Raw genomic sequence first — 16,513 nt, forward strand, 5'->3', positions numbered from 1 at the left:
AATGGGAAATAAAGATAATACGCTTTTTATTTTTTTCTCTCAAGTAAAATAAAACATTTTTCCTCTCTTTTGCTTTGCCACATTAAGGATGCATGAGATACTGGAGCCTCAGAATATTGATCTAAGCCTGCCCCTTAAAGGTTCTTGTTACCCATTTGGAGACAGGCAGCATCTAAAGAACTAAATAATTATATATTTTATGTACAATCCGATTATGATTACTAGTGGATTTTGTAGTATTTTTTTCTTTCTTGACATGGTTTGTAATATTTACTGCATTTATACATTAAATTAACAATTTTCATATTCATGATGATTTGGGGAATGTTTCTGTGTATAGCAATGTTCTGTGGTCAGGCTACAAAAGCCTTTTTTGAGGGTGAGGCACCTGTTGCCTTTTGTAAACACCACACTACAAGGAAACCGAGTGATGTGCCAGCAGGGGAAGGTTATTAAATATTAACAGTCTTTTGTTCAAATGGAAATATCCCTGGAGACAGAAGATAACCATAATAAGAAAACTAGGTACCAATCTGAAAATTAAGCAATGCATCCCCTAGATTAGTCTGAGCATGGTGTCACCTCAAAAAAAAAAAGGGAATGGAAGTTATAAAAAGGAGTCCTTTTTACCAGCCATTTTAGAGATGCAGGAGCAGAAGGAAGCTAGCTGTAGGAGACAGAAGCTTTATTAAGGGGGGATTTGGGTTATATATATATATATATATATATATATATATATATATATATACACACCTTAACTGACTCTGATTTCATCCCAAATAAAATTCAGAAAATGGATGGAGGAAAATGCTGTTTTATTGTTTTGTCTAGTTCCATGTATTTTTATACTTTATGAAATAAAAAATAATTGTCTACAAAATTTTTCCACAACTTGTGTTATTTTGCTTTAAAATCATAAGGCATTAAAAAAGTAAATTTCAAACAAGTTACCTATAAGGATGGAGTTCTGTGTCTTAAGGGATCTGAACTGTTCTTGATCTTGCTAAGGAAGATCCCACTTCTGTGTACCAGTAGTCCACTGTCTTTGCACAGAAAGTGTGACCCAGAGATCAAAGAAAGAAACAGGCAAGGATGCTTCCCACACCAGAGGGAAGATAAAAGCATATGGATCCAAAATGTTGCAAGTGAATATCTACTATGGGAACCTTGGCCAGAAGAATGACAGAATTACATTCTTAGCTGTATACAGCTCTGCCATAAATGAAAAGAGAAATTTAATATTTTTCTTTGGTCCTTTTTAGTCTTTGCATGACATTATTTTGCTGTGCCAGGCATTGGGTAATATTCTAAGAGTTGAAGAAATGTCTCCATTAAATATTACCCTTTCTCGCAATCTGAATGGATTCTCTAATTTAGCATTCACAAATATTCCCAAGCAAAGATACAACATGTTCTATAACCAGATGCTAATCTAACATTTTTGCCATGTCAAATGAAGTATTGCAGAGAAATTATTCTCTCAAACATGTTCACTCTGCTCTTTTTTCAACAGTCCATGCCAATAAGTTCTGATTTTGCACAACTGAGTTGTGCTGGGAGTAGGGTGTTGCCCCTGGCTAAGTATTTACACATGAAGACAGACAGAAGGAGAAAAAGTCTTTAGTACCCTAAGGAGGGTTTCCAGCTACACACCAAACATTCAACTACTTCCTTTAAATAATGTAAGCAAGCTCTAACTTGATATGTAAATATAGGCACTAATAGGTTTTTCCACCTAGTAACCATGACAAAATAGCTTTGGTTTTGCTTATGAAATGAAAGATCCCAGTTAAGCGTGTAATCAGTTTAGTTAATACTATCCCACAATGCTTAAAATGTAAGGAGAATAAGTTTAGTAATTTATATCTTCCAACCTGAAATAAAAATACACTTTCATAGTTTTTAAGAGAGTGTTAGGTTATCTAGTCTGATCTTCTCTACGGTGGAAGCTACGAATTTCACCCAGTTAATCGTGCATTGAGCCAAATAACTTGTGTTAACTAAAATATATCTTCCAGAAAGGCATTCAGCCTTGATTAGAAGACTTCAAGAGATGGTGAAGCCACTACTTCCCTGGGTAGATTGTTCCATTGGTTAATCACCACCACCCATTCCCTTCCTCCATTTAAAAAAAAAAAAGCCTTCTGTCTAATATGAATTTTTCTGACTTTCACTTTCCACCATTCTTCCTGCTATGCTTTTCTTTACTAAAGAATACCTGGGTAACACTGTATTTTTGCCATGAAGGTACTGTACTTAACTACCATACTATTATTACCTTTATATCTTCATTTGTTTACTTAACCATGCTTGAACTCTCTAGGTCTGTCATTGTGAGACATGTTTCCAGGCCCCAAATTACATTTATAGCCCTTTTGTATCCAAATGTTTTGTCTATAAAGATTATTAGTGTAAAATGTTATAAAATATTTTAATCATAAATGTCTCTTCCAAACCTGTGAATTGTAATAACATACTATCAGCTCTACCTTCAGCCAAAGACAATGTTTTTGTTTCTTCTTGTTACCTACCTCTTACTTTCTTACCTCTTGTTACCTTCTTATTATACTATTTTTGCTTTGTTTGCCATGTGAGACTTAGCTATCTAACTTGTCCTCAGCATCATTATCAACATTGTCAGTATGGCCACATGTATCATATGGTCCTGTAACATGCATACTAATCAATGTGATTTATATTTGGTTCTTTGTGAGTTTTTTAAGACTCCTTTTCTTCAGCAGCTTAAATGTGTCTCTGGCCTGGCAGTGTTCAGTGTTATGTGAAATGAAAGCATATCAAGAAAGTATTGTATAGTTTTTCACCAGGCCATCTAATGTCATGTGCTTGTTTATCTTTCCAGAGTACCAAGCTGCCATTTTGCACTTAAAGAGAGAACACAAGGAAGAAATTGAAAACTTAAAGGTACATCTTTTTGTGATCTAATTTGTTTAAAAACTGTTTCTTTATTTTTTTCTTTCCTTAACTTCTGTGCAAGTTGTGAGTTTAAATAATGCAACATTTCAAGGTTGCTAAAACTCTGGCCCATGGGCAAAATGTGGCCCATGAAGCCATAGGTATCCAACCTGCAGGGCTCCCCATGGATCAGGAAATTTGGTAGCAGGGGAGTGGTGGCAGGAAATAAGCCACCCTCCCATGCTGCCAAATTCCCAAACCCCGAATCCTATGCAACAGGTTGGGACCAAGTCATGCACCCTCCTACCACCCCCATGGCTAAATGAGGTTCACACCCCTCTGCCTGGCCTGGATGGGGCTGGGTCATGTCTCCTTTCCCCCATGGGACTGAGTTGGGGCTGGCTCAAGTCTGCTTCCCCCCCCACTGAGGGGCTGGCTCAAGCCCCCTTCCCCCTGTGGTGTTGAGTTAGGGATGGCCACACCCCCTTACTGCTACAAGGCTGGACCATGGCCCCCTTCTTCCCCCCCACCATGGGGCCAGGTTGGAACCATGATGCCCCCTGCCCCACTCAGTGTGGCTAAATGGGATTCTGCCATGACTTCCCCAGGACCATCAGCTCATCCAGCCCACTGGTCAAAATGTTTCAGCGCCTCTGAAATGTGTAATATATGTTCTTATTTTAGGAATACTTTTATTTTCTGTCAGAAAGTTAGTGGCAATTGCCTGGCAGCTCAAGTAAGGTTAATATAGTTAAAATCCCTAGGTGTAGTCACAAATGGCTTATAAAGGGCTTTTACAATCTTACTGTAATCTTGGTGTTTGTGTTAGTCATGTATTAGTCATGTAATACACATTGCAAAGTACTCCCTCTGACTCAGCAGCTCATTTAACATATTAAATCTCTAGTCTACCTCAGTGATTTTCAACTGAAAAATTTAAGGAGTAGCAGTTTTCTCCTGAAGTGTATTTGTTCTCTTAAAAAAAAGCCATTCAGATTTCGTCTGTGAGAGAACTCTACTAATTATATTAGCTCCACAGTGCTAGAAGTAAAAAGTAGAAAAGGCATTTTTTTTCCCACAAGAGCAAGTTATGGTTGAAAATGTATCATTGGAGCAAATCTGTGGAGGAAGAAGATTGGTGCCATTTTTAAACACTTTTCTACCCAGTCCCTTTATTGCACTCCACGGTACTTGCTCCAATTCCACAGTTCATCTATACTGTGGTTATAGTAAATTCATCAATCACTGAATACAAACGCATACAATGTTTCCATTGAATATTAAGAGAAATTGAATGGAAAAAGGCAGAAAGTATGCCCGGGAACATGAAAGGTAACATATTTGCAGAAGCTTTACAAGTAAGGTTTGTTTTCTCATGTCCTATGCTATACATCATTGTGTTGTTTCTTCTGGCGCACATTCTCTCAGTGCTTTTGTTCAGGTTGAGGGCTCTATTCCCACCCAACCCTCTCTCTAATTAGTCCAGGATCCCATCCTCTATCACTCACATGTTAAATTTTCAAACAAGCACCTTTGTGCTTCCTCACAAGCTGCTCTTCACCCTTATGAAGAACTCTCTTTAAAACCCACAAAGCCACCTCATTCTTTTCTCTTAGATCTAACTTTAAAAATCCTCCTTTTCTATGATGGCTTCAAAATACTTAACAATTAAGCTATCATTATGGGACTGTGTCCTATTATGCTGACCACTATCGTCTAATTGTTTACTTGCACTACCGCCAGGTTGTCAATGCATAAGTGCAGACATTTCTGAGACCCAGTCGACATTCACATGGCTTACTCTAAGCTGCATGATCAAGGATCAGGTCTCGCTTGTGCAGACATTTGCCAATGCTGGGACCCGTGCCAGGAAAGCAGTCCAAGTAAGTCTAGGTGGGGAAAAGGATGACTGGATCAGGGGGAGCTAGTGGGTCTGTAGTAGGAAGAGTTGCCCATCTGGGTTTGGGAGACACTGGGGAGCTAAAAGTGACCCAGTGAAGATGAGGTTGGTTGGGGAGGGAGAGGAGAAGGTTAGGAAAAGCGCAGCCCCAGGGCTGGGGCAAGTGGCTGGCGTTTCCTAGCCCTTGGGCTATGCTCTGAACATGTACAGATGTTCAGCAGATCAGGCTAACCCATTCATGATCTAACTCAGTGCACCTCCCTAAATGTCTGTACAGATCAGGACTTAGATTGAACTAAGCCTAGTTAGATCAATCTAAGCATAGTGTCTGCACATAGCCTGTATCTTGTCTCTTGTCTCATACTTACATGGTAAGGCTAGAAATAAATGTCATGTTTGTCTCAGGAGAAACCTTTTTGTCTTGGAACCCTACATTTGTACATCTCTGTTGTCCCACTTCAAGTACCTGTGAGGTATGTGCAATAAAAATGTGGCAGTGTTTTCCACCCCGTTTCCCCACTTCCCCATCCTTGAGATGGCCATGTGCATCTGTAGGATTATTGCACTTCATTTCAGGAACAGGCCAGTCAGGATGTGTGCTCTCACCAGACATCTACTGGTAGAGGATCAACAATGCAGGTTGGAATGGCTACATGTGTAAATGGCTGTATTGCTCTATTTTATCTGACAACTTATATGTAACAAATAGGCCTGTTTGTATCTGACTCAAAACCTGGGACAATCAGGACTGCCTCAAATGTTTATACCAGCAATCAAGCAATTCTATATATCTATCAAGTCTAGGGCTGTCAGAGTCAAGAAATGTCTGGCCGGATGTAGTCTTCACTCTAAGATTCTCTCTTGTGTGTCAGATGTCAGCATGTCAGCAGCCTGGAGGTGGGATGCTGAGGCCCTCCTCCATCCCCCCCACCTTCAGTGGGGTGGATGAGATGGGCTGGTGGTAAGCCCTCTGTCTATGGTGGACTTGAGGACCCCTCCCGGGGATGGGTACCCTCTTGGGAAGGAGGAGGGCCTGGGCGGAGGATCTTTTGCTGCTCCAAAGCCTTTCTTTTCTATTCTGCTTCCCTCCTGATGACTCTTCATCCATGGCTATCACTGATTGGTTTCTCTATGTTGTCATCATGCTGTCCACATCCTGTGTTGTCAGCCAAATTCCCATTTTCATAAACCTATCACATGCCCACAAGCTAATTTGGGGCTTTTCCAGTATCCTAATTTGGTCTGCTCCCCCAAAACTGGAAAACTCCAGCCCACCTCTCAGGGGCCTTGCAAGCTGTTGCCACCTCGTTCATATTATGGAACAGTAACAGTGTGGTACATGCCCCCACTTTCCCAGGCTGTGTGTATCCATTGGCCTTGTTGTGTTAGACAGCCTCTCTGCTTCTGAAGACTCAGAAAACTGTATGAGACCCAGGCTTTTAAAAATCAATTAACTTCTGCTGCTCATCCTAAAGCATTCTAATACATACATGTATGTACACTTGGCTTGGCAGTGAAGATACTATCTCCGTTATCCAAAGGGGAGAACCTAGACATCAAAGGTACCTAAGGGATTAAAAAATTCTGGATAAAGAGAAAGGGTATGAGGAGATGTGCTCTCATGGGGCACAAACTAACAAATAATGCAAGAACAGGTCCTTCAGGAGCAGAATTGGGGGGGGGGGGGGGCGTTAAATTGGGCCAGAAATGATGGGCCCAATTCAAGTTAGTTCACCTGAGTAGGTGAACTAACTTAGAATGGAAACAGGTTAACCCAGTCCAGCAAATGTCTGCACAAGTTAGGAACACAGCTCTGGGTTTGGGAAAGCCCAACTGCTCCTCTAGCCCTGGGACTATGCTCTTCTTACCCACTTGACCCTGACTGGGCTATTTTAAACCTCCCACCCTCCCCGCCCCTGGACAAACTACTCCCCCTGTGGACCAATGCCCTCCCGCTTTCCACCCCAAGTTACTCACATCAGGTTCCCCGTGCAGCTCCTGGCATTGATGAACACCTGTACATGCTGCTCCTGGTCTATTGCTTTTATTAAACAGTATTAAATCACATGATATTAAACTGGGGGCTGCAAACATTTTGCACGCAGCCATAAAGAAACCAAAAGCATCAGAGATTAAATTAATCTGTTAACTGTGATGACCTCTGTTTTTTTCATTTGCTTTCTTTAGTAATGAATATTAATTGTTAATCCTGAGGATTTTTCTTGTCTCTAATTGTGGTATCACCAAAGGCCTGGCAAGAGCCCAATCTGCTTATATTAGAGAGTCACTGGCTTGAATCAGTACTAAGAGTGTGTTTAAGAGTTGGCCTATCATTTCTTGTTTCTCAAGACTACAGTTGTTTGCTCCACACTTCCTTCTCCATACCTTATAGAGCCCCTTGCTACTTCACATTTCAAGCTTTGACTTCGGAGCCTGTCACTGATCAATTGGAAGGACGTGTGCAGTGATGTGAAGTAAAAGCAGCAGTGAAAAAATATCAGTATTTTTTTTCCCCTCTGACAGCCCTGGGAATGAGAGGCTAGAAAAATAGTTGTTCTTCCTCCTTCCTCCTCATATTCTTTCTCTTTTCTTTTCAATCTAGTGTGAGCTATCTTAGTACAGATGTCTGAGCACCTTCTGTATCAGAAAAACTCTCTTAAAAACTGATTGTATGTTCTTCAGACTGTCAAATTATTCGATAGGGATTCTGTGACACGAGTGAATCAAAACTATCTGCTTTAAAAACTTGTGTATTTTCCTTTGTAAAACCCATATGTTCTTTCAACATGTCAGTATGCTGGGGCAATAGGAAACATGAAATTTCAGTTATATGGCTATATCTTGTTATAAATGTAGTCTGCTTAACCTGGCTCTTTTTTATTACCTAAATGTTGTAAAATTTGTATATAATGTAATAGTTTAATTGATGAACTAATGGATAGACACATTTCAGAAACAGAAATGAATAAATATCTGTCATTTTTAGCAACTATGACTCAAAGCTTTTCAAGGAACTTTGAAGAAAATTGAAAACTAAAAAAACCTGATCAAAATAAAACTATTTTTGCCTTTATATTCAGTCTTCCCAGGACAGAGGTAGTAAAAAGGAGGAATTGCTAAAATGAGGGACCATAATACCTCTGCCATAAATTCAGTGGGAGAAAAAAAACTAAACATCTTTGGGACAACAAGAATGATACTCCTGAGCATCTACCTCCACCTGTCATACAGTCAGTAGTAAAAGAAGAATCATGTGCACCATGTATATCTGTATCCCAGCCATCATTATAACTGCAGTATAGCATAACATACCCAAGAGAATATAAACCTAGCTAGTTGAGTTACTGGTACTAGCTTAACTTTGGACCAGTGGGACTCAATGTAAGTTAATCACCCAAGTATTAACTCAACTAGGTGGTTTTGGAGTCCATGCTGAGTTTTCATAATATTGTATTCCAAAATTGATATCTCCACTAAAAGGTCTTATATATTTTAATGAACATTAATCTGAGAGAAACTGAATGACTGGTTGAAACTATATAGTGTATATTGTTTCATGAATTGTCTATTTAAAACATGGAATGATAAAAAAAAAATCAGTCTTTTATTAACTGAAATGATTAAAGTAATACAGATTTTTCTCTAGTTTGATCAACTATCATTAATTTATTGGCCCTGTAAATGGTTTTTCAAAGTAGCAATTTTAAAGGGTCATATATGATCTGTCAGATACTGGCAAAGTAAAGGGCAATGAGGTATTTACAGACTAATGAGACTTGTGACCCACATGTCAACTACGCTGGTTGCAGAAAATTCCCCCAGGTATCCCTTTATTATACAGTTAAATGCAACATGCAACTTCTGTGTTAGGCTTCGTGTTCTTTGCTTTTTATATTTATGGATGGAATTTTTTTTTTAGGATTAAAGCAGATGTGATGACTACATTGTACAATATTATGAAATACCATAAGGATTATATTGTAGAAATAATAACTTTCATAATACAGTAATTTGTTGCATTTTACTTGAAAAAGCTGGCACAGCATAGAAATCTAGTAGCATTTTTGTCAGCCAGAAATAAACTTAAGGGTTGAATGCATCTTGCTGGCCTTGCTACTGAGATACCCCATTAATCAACTCTTTGCAAACTAATTAATCATCAGGACCCTGTAGTGCTTGTGAGGGAAACTGGTCACTTGAGTGGCCCTACCAGAGATCAAGGCCATGCCACAGTACTATAACAGTTCTTGTCAGTACTGATGAACATAGGGAGTTAGAGAGATCTGAACTGTGCCTGGCTCTAAGAAAAGTAGGGAAAATATGACCATAGGAAGCTATATGCAATGCAGATTAATGAGAAGGGGTTTGGGTTGTAGCCGTGTTGGTCTAAGGACATAGACAGACAAGGTTCCTTGGGTGAATTTGATATCTTTTATTAGACCAACCCAAATGGTTGGAGAATAGTTATTAAGCAAGCTTTTGGGTTCAAAAAACTGTTCGTCAGGCTAAGGAAGCTTCAGCAGTTGCTGTGTGCTCTTCCCAACTGCTGAAGCTTCCTTAGCCTGACGAAGGGTTTTTGAACCCGAAAGCTTGCTTAATAACTATTCTCCAACCATTTGGGTTGGTCTAATAAAAGATATCAAATTCACACAAGGAACCTTGTCTAATTAATGAGAAGTGAATTCAAACTCTAGGAATAGGGTAGAAAAAGGAAAAAGAAAAAAACAAAACACTTCTGTTCAGGAAAAGTTTATCAGCTAATGATTTATGTTTCTAGCTTCCTTGGAAGGCTGTAGTTCTGGCCTGTGTGAAGAAAAATCATATTGGTTTCATAGTATCTTAATGCTTAGGGTCGGAAGGGACCTAAACAGATCATCAGGTCCGACCCCCTGCCCCGTTTCCTGTAATGAATATTTATTATTTCCTGACTAATGGTATATATTCTCTGTATGGTAAGGAAGAACCAGGTTCTAATGAAAGTTTCCTCACACCATCCATTCAACAGGATGGGCATTGGTCTTGAAGAGGAAAATCTCTAAAAGAACTGTTTAAAACTAGAAATTTGAATTATATAGTGTATAGTAAGACTTCATGACCTACTTTGTTATATTTATTTTACATTGGAAGGGCAATTTTGAAAGCTCAGTACTTTTTATGATTAATTTCTAAAACAAATACTCTGATTAAATGAATTCAGAATACTCAAAAATATTTATCATACACATTGGTTCCTTATTGAATCTGTACCTCATAATATTGCACAATAAGCGCAAAAACATATAACTCCAAATTAGTTTTCTATGATTATGTAGTTTTACTGAAACATACAAGCAAGTTTTACTGAAACATCCAGTCATATTTTGCATGACTGGGCACAGTACTGATGTTTCAATATTTACTTACAGTTTATGTAGTGACCTCACAGTCCTACCCACTTAAATTTATAGTAAGTCTAGTTGCAACAATCAGAATAGTTTAAAAAAAACAAAACTATCTCATCTCACATTTTTAAATTATCTGGAATTTTTTTTCTCTCAACTACTAGTATAGTACTCCTATACTGTTAAGCTGTGTTTTCAATTTTCACCACTAGATGTCAGCTAAATCCTCTTTCTGAAAAAAATTGTAGTGTAGCACATAATAACATTAATATGATTGCATAATATTCACCTATCATTCTGAAACATAAAGATTCATTACTCTGTGTAAAATATATATTTTTGGAGTAGGTACTGTCTTGCTGACTTTGAATAATATATGCACATTTTAGATTTACCATGCTTTAATATATAAAAATAGCGGAATGATTAAGCATTGCTATTAGTGGATGCTATTTCTATTATCCAACTATTTCTATAGAAGGATAATAGAAATAGTATCCTTCTTTTTCTAGGATAACTATTCCTTGGTGACATTACGATGCCTAACATACAAACAGTGTTTATTTGTTTTATAAAACAACCAAGTAATCAAACGACTACCATACCCCAACACAATATGAAATCCAAATTCTGTTACAGGTGACCCAATTAATATACTGAAGTTAGGAAATAACCTCATATGAACTCAATAAAAATGACCAAGTGGAATCAAGTCATAATTTAAGTGTAATTTGCCGATTGCATTCTGAAGTGATTTCAAGAACATATAGTGCAACAACATTAATTTTGGTATAGTACAATTTTCTACTTAGTGCATTGTGAAACTGGCCAAAATATTTGGATCTGAAGTTCAGTCATGCCCACCTCCACCAACCTCCCCACTGCATCTCAGTTGTTTGCTCAAATAGACAAAGAAAGTCCCTTCCTTATAAGTTGCAAAGGGTGGTAAAATGAATTTTGAAAGATGGGGTACTGATGAACTACTTATCTTTAAGTTGTTCCAGTTCTTGTCCATTGAACACTCATTCAAAGACCTCTTAGAATTATGCTTTTTCTGAGAGGACCCAGAATACTAATATCTGTATAAAACAGCCTTGGTATTTCCATGTCCATAAAATCTCCCAAAAGCATTTTATTTGTCTTTGCCTTTAAATAGTGACTGGCTCCTTATCTGTCTGGAATACCATTCAGTATATCATGGCTGCTTAACCAACAAAAAACAAAACAAAACAGAGTAGTTCAGTTCTCTAACTTAGTGAGCAGCTCTCAGCCTTTATCATCCTGCATTGAAATACGTACTTCTCACACACACGCCCCCAAATAAAATGTACTGCTACCACTACTTGTTTTCAGAAGGCAAAGTGTATAAAAAAAGATTTTTCCAGAGGCATGGAAAAGGAGGTTACTGTGTGACATATAGTAGTTTCTTGGGAAAAATAGCGAATGTCTAGGAAATGTGGCACCCAGAAGTTCCTGGTGCCAGCTGTCTCACCCAGACTGCCTCATGAGATGCCACACTTCCTGCACAGTGTATGTTTCCAGGAGGACTTACTGGCTAGGGACAGGCATTCAAAAGGCCTGAGCCTGAATTGATTCAGTCTTTGCAGGTTACTCTAACCTAAACCAGTTTGTAACTGCACTGACCTCCCCTCTGGATGAAATAAATTGAGACATATGTCTGCAGTGGCTCAGGCTAGAAGCTGAGGGTTGCTAGAGCAGCCCTCCCTTCCCTTCTACAGGGCTGAGCTAAGGGGGGCTTGGCCAGGCCCTGGCAGGACATTCTTATTATTCCCCTCCCCCTCACTCCCTGAGCAGCCCAGCAGGGAATGTTCATCACCCCTAACTTAATGTTTATCAACCTGTAACTCAGGCGGTACTCCAAGATGTATCCCCTCTCTAATTGAAGGGATCAGAGCAGGTGCACAAGCGTTGAAAGAGGTGTAGGGACCCTCCTTCCTCTATAGAGCAGAGCCAGATCACCAGTAGGGACTTAACCATAAACCTTTTAATGAGAGAACAGTAGTGGGAACAAAACAGGTATAAACCAGGGGGTATTGGGGACACTACAACACCCCAAGGGGGCAGGATTCAATAAAAAGTTAGACACTTACAATCATAGACACATTCATCCAGTTGACAAAAGACAAGGCTAACCAAAATATAAAACACAAATAGCAGAACAAACAATACTGGTTGGTGAAATATAAAAGACACAAAATACAAAACATCAGATAACAAGAAATATAGGGCTCTAGGTACCTGGAAGGTGGGGAAAGAGGGAAAACACAATGATCCCCTTTCCACTGCAACAGGAAATTCTCCTTGTCAGTTCATTCACCCTAAGTCATCCCAGCTGGGACTAGAACTCAGATCTATCATGTGCAGAGCAGAAACTCTACTACACAGCCATCACTGTTGGGACTGCTCCAAGCTGCTAGGAGTCTTGACCTTCCAGGAGCCCCGGCCTCACATCAAGCTCCCTGGCCTCTTGCTGGAGGAGCTGGAAGCAAAGCTGGGAACCTCTCAGGTAGCTGTTTAGATCCTTGCTGGAGCTGGGGAACCTCTCCTGCTGGCCACAGCCTCTCGTAGGGGATCCTGGAGCCCAGCGGGAAGCCTCTCCTGTCAGCTGCACACTACGCTGCTGAGAGTCCAACTGCTGCCTGCAGGTACCACTCCTTCAGGTTCTTCTGGGGCAACTGCTCCCATCCTACTGGCCCAGCTCTTTGCCAGCTCTTTTAAACTCCTTCCTTGTTGTTCCTCGCTGGTCTCCTCTGAGTCAGCTGTGCTGCCTCTTTTATCCCCCTACAGGTAACCCAAGGGGCCAATAGTTTTCCAATTATCTTTTATGCTTTCAAAACCCCTGGGCTATATCACTACCAGCTAGCCCATCACAAACTCATTAAAAAAAACAAAGCTTCTCTCCATTAGTTCAAGCTCTTCTTAAACAGCTTTTCCAAGAAAGGACATTAAGCTACCTGTTGATAAGCTCCAAAAAGCCTATCTGCCTTTGCTGTCTCCCACAGCACAGACTGTAGCCAGCATGTGATCTGCTAGCTAGTGCTGAGGTGTCTGCATAAGGCAGAGGGGAGAGGGAATAAACCCTGCTTAGCAGGGAGAAACCAGGCAGCTGCTCTGTGCCTGCAAGTCTCTGCCAGAGCTCCAGCGAGGTAGCAGAGGGGACCTCTGTAGAGCAGAGAGCCCTGCCCAGCCCAGAGAGCATGCCAGGATGCAGGGGGGGGGGGGTCTGGTTTATCTTAAACCAGCAATGGGTCTGGGACAGACATTACATAAACCAGTTTGACTCAAATCAGTTAAGTCTGATACTACATTCAACAAGGTTTATCTCAGACTGGTTTCAGCCATTTTCAAACTCATTTATGTGCACTGAACATCTGTTCTGTTACAGGTTTAAACCAATTTATGTGTATTGTCTACCCCTAGCTACTCACAGTCACAAAGTTAGGCTCTAGAGTTTTGCAAAGGCAGTAGCAAAACTGTTCAATCTTTATTGTAAGTAGTTCTTTTATATAAGTTCATGTAAATAGTGTTGTTTCCATATCACAGGCCTCATCAAGGTACTACCAGCAGCTTGGTTGTTGCTTCTGGCACAAGCTACAGTGCTCAGCCAATAGATATGCCTGTGAGAGGGTTAACACAGGACTCCACCATCTTAGGATGTGCAGAGTCTCTAGGCTTCTTTTCCAGTGAAAAAAAACAAGCAGTTTCCCTTCTTAATAGTATCCACCCCAATTTTGGGGGCCTGATTTTGGGGGGAAAAAGATGCATGTTGTTTCAAGCTATAAAATAGAATGAATACTCGCACATTAATTATATACAATTTCAATGCAGTGTGATATCTATTTCTGTCTCCATGCATTTTATAAATGTCAACTATCAAGTTTATTGTATAAGTTTTTGAATAGATACTAATGACAAGGGACATTGTTATATACATATACACATAAAGCTAGAGAGATATAGATGTAGATATATTTCATAGACCCTACTAACATAAAACCTGGACCTCACAAGAAACAAGGATATATTGAATGAGAGGATATTTGCATGTGTGATGTGTGTGTATAAATACTGATAAAAAAAAATTTTATTTTAGGTCAGTTCAAAGAGACTGTTCAGATTTATGATACAAGAAACTGTTAGGATGCATGCAGTATAAATGATATATTGGAATACAGCAAGTACCTTTTAGTTCAGTAGTGATAAAATAACTCTAAATTGGTATAAGGCACTGGACAAGGACTCGGGAGAGTTGAGTTCAATGGTTGGTTCTACCATTTGTATCACATGGGATTTGTCTAAACCAAGTGTGCTCAGTCCCTGGCCCATGGGCCACAGCTAGCCCCCAGTACTGTTATCTGGCCCATGAGGCTCCCCACAGGTATGCAGGGAGTCCTGTGCACCATGGCCCTGCATACTAGATTGGGAATGCAGGGTAATACAGTGCCTGATCCCAGTGCATGAGAGCAGGGTTGTGATCTGGGTGTGGCGTGGACCCCTGATCTTGCTGCACAGGAGGCCAGCTAGGGCTATGCAGGGCCTGATCCAGTATGTGGACTGGCCCCCCACCATTCATCTGGCCCATGGAGTGAGAGGGTTAAGCACCACTGGTCAAAATTATACTGATTGGGCGTCCTGGCCAGTACAGGCCTTGCACATCCAGCAGCTGCTTTGCTCACCTGTTCCTACAGATACACTCCGAAGCTAGAAGTAGTGGTGAAGCATCTCTCAAATACATCAGGAGGTCAAGGGCCCAAAAACAACCTCATAGGAATTCTCCCAAGTGGTTTCACTGATGAACTTCTGGGTTTGACGCAAGATTGCAGATGCAGGTGGGGAGTGCTTGAGGCCATTCTGACCAAAACACCTCACTGCTGCAGTTCAGATGAGCTTCTGGGCTCACCTGTGTTTTTCAGTTTACCTATCTGTAAATTAGACATGAAAATACAGAACACTTGTAAAGTGCTTTGATATATTTGGATGGAAACTGCTATATAAAACAGAAATGGCATTATTGTCCATTTTATAATTTGTATCCCCCTTGTTCTTTTCTCTTCTGACTCATTTAGCTATTGCTTTTGCTTAAACTAAGTGCATATGAATCACTTGCTGATGTAAAATTAACTTCCACTTATAAGTCGATTTCATACCTTCTTGGTGAACAACTCTTGTAACACTAATATTAATATTTGTAGTATTTTCTATAGCTGAGCATTATCATGCGCCTCTCTAAGCATTTTAGAATTTGTCACTACTCACAATCTTGGAGTCTTGATTAGGGCTATAGGAGTAAATGAGTTTGGTTTACCTCCAAACTGGTAAATACAATATTTACTTATCAGATAAGACCCTGTCACAGGTTGGGGTCCCTAGAGACAGCTGTGGTATCTTAAGTGTCCTGTAACTGTGCCAGCTTCATCCTGCAGGTGCTCATATCTTGTTGGTTGAAATAATAAGTTGGGAGGCTGCCCATGAGTTTGTTCAGCACGGTCCTGCTGAACCCCACTGGATCCTATGGCCCTTGGATCTCTTGCCAGGACTTACTCAAAGTCCATGCCTCTCAAGGCACCGTGAGCCTCATGGGCTAGATGTGTGACTCCAAAACTGCCCCTTTACCACACGCCATTCCTCCCAGATGGTATTTAGACATTATCTCTAGTGATGAGGCCTCAGTTTAGTTCAGCCTCTTGTCCCTGGACCCTTAGCCTCAGTAACTGTGCCTTCTGGTGCTGGGGCTCTGCACAGTAATGTGCCTCAATGAGGCCTCCTTCTCCCCAGTAGCCTCAGTCCTGTCCACCAGATTAAACAACAACAAAAGTATGAGCCCCTGGGCTATAACCTAACAATAATAATACTGGAGGTCACACTCTGCACCTTTAAGAGGGCCAGTTTCTCCCTCAGCAATGTGTGCCTCCTATCTCCAGGCACTTTAGGACCTCCTAGAGCCTGTTAATCTTACCCATAGCTGGACAGGCAGCCAAGAATCTCTGTGCAGCTTTTATGTATGAACTCCTTCTCCTCTGGCTTGCTGCCAGAGAACTAGCTGCCTCCAGCCCCAGCCCTGGGCTTATATATGCCCAGGGCCCTGCCTTCTTCCTGTCAGCTGACCAGGTGCAGGCTGATTCTCTCATTAGCTTGCTACCATGGCAACCTGTACCTGTGGGGTTTCTGCCTGACTCCTAGGGCCCCCTCTCTAGGCAGTTTCTTCCCTTAAAGGAGCAGGCACACCTTAGTGCCCTGCAACGGACCCTCCTCCCAAAATTAATTTAATTCAACACAACTCATTCTATATCAGCTTTAT

General features: G+C 40.5%; 1 protein-coding gene across 1 annotated transcript in view; it reads left to right on the plus strand.

The window, feature by feature from the left end:
• Positions 1–16,513, plus strand: part of FMN1 (formin 1) — a 235,647-nt gene that overhangs the window by 43,097 nt on the left and 176,037 nt on the right. Inside the window, exon 3 of the mRNA XM_019496560.2 lies at positions 2,861–2,922. Within this exon, the coding sequence (XP_019352105.1) occupies positions 2,861–2,922 (62 nt within the window). The remainder of the gene's footprint in view (positions 1–2,860; positions 2,923–16,513) is intronic.

This window comes from Alligator mississippiensis, chromosome 2 (genome assembly GCF_030867095.1).
Source record: "Alligator mississippiensis isolate rAllMis1 chromosome 2, rAllMis1, whole genome shotgun sequence".
In the NCBI taxonomy this organism is placed as follows: Eukaryota; Metazoa; Chordata; order Crocodylia; family Alligatoridae; genus Alligator; species Alligator mississippiensis.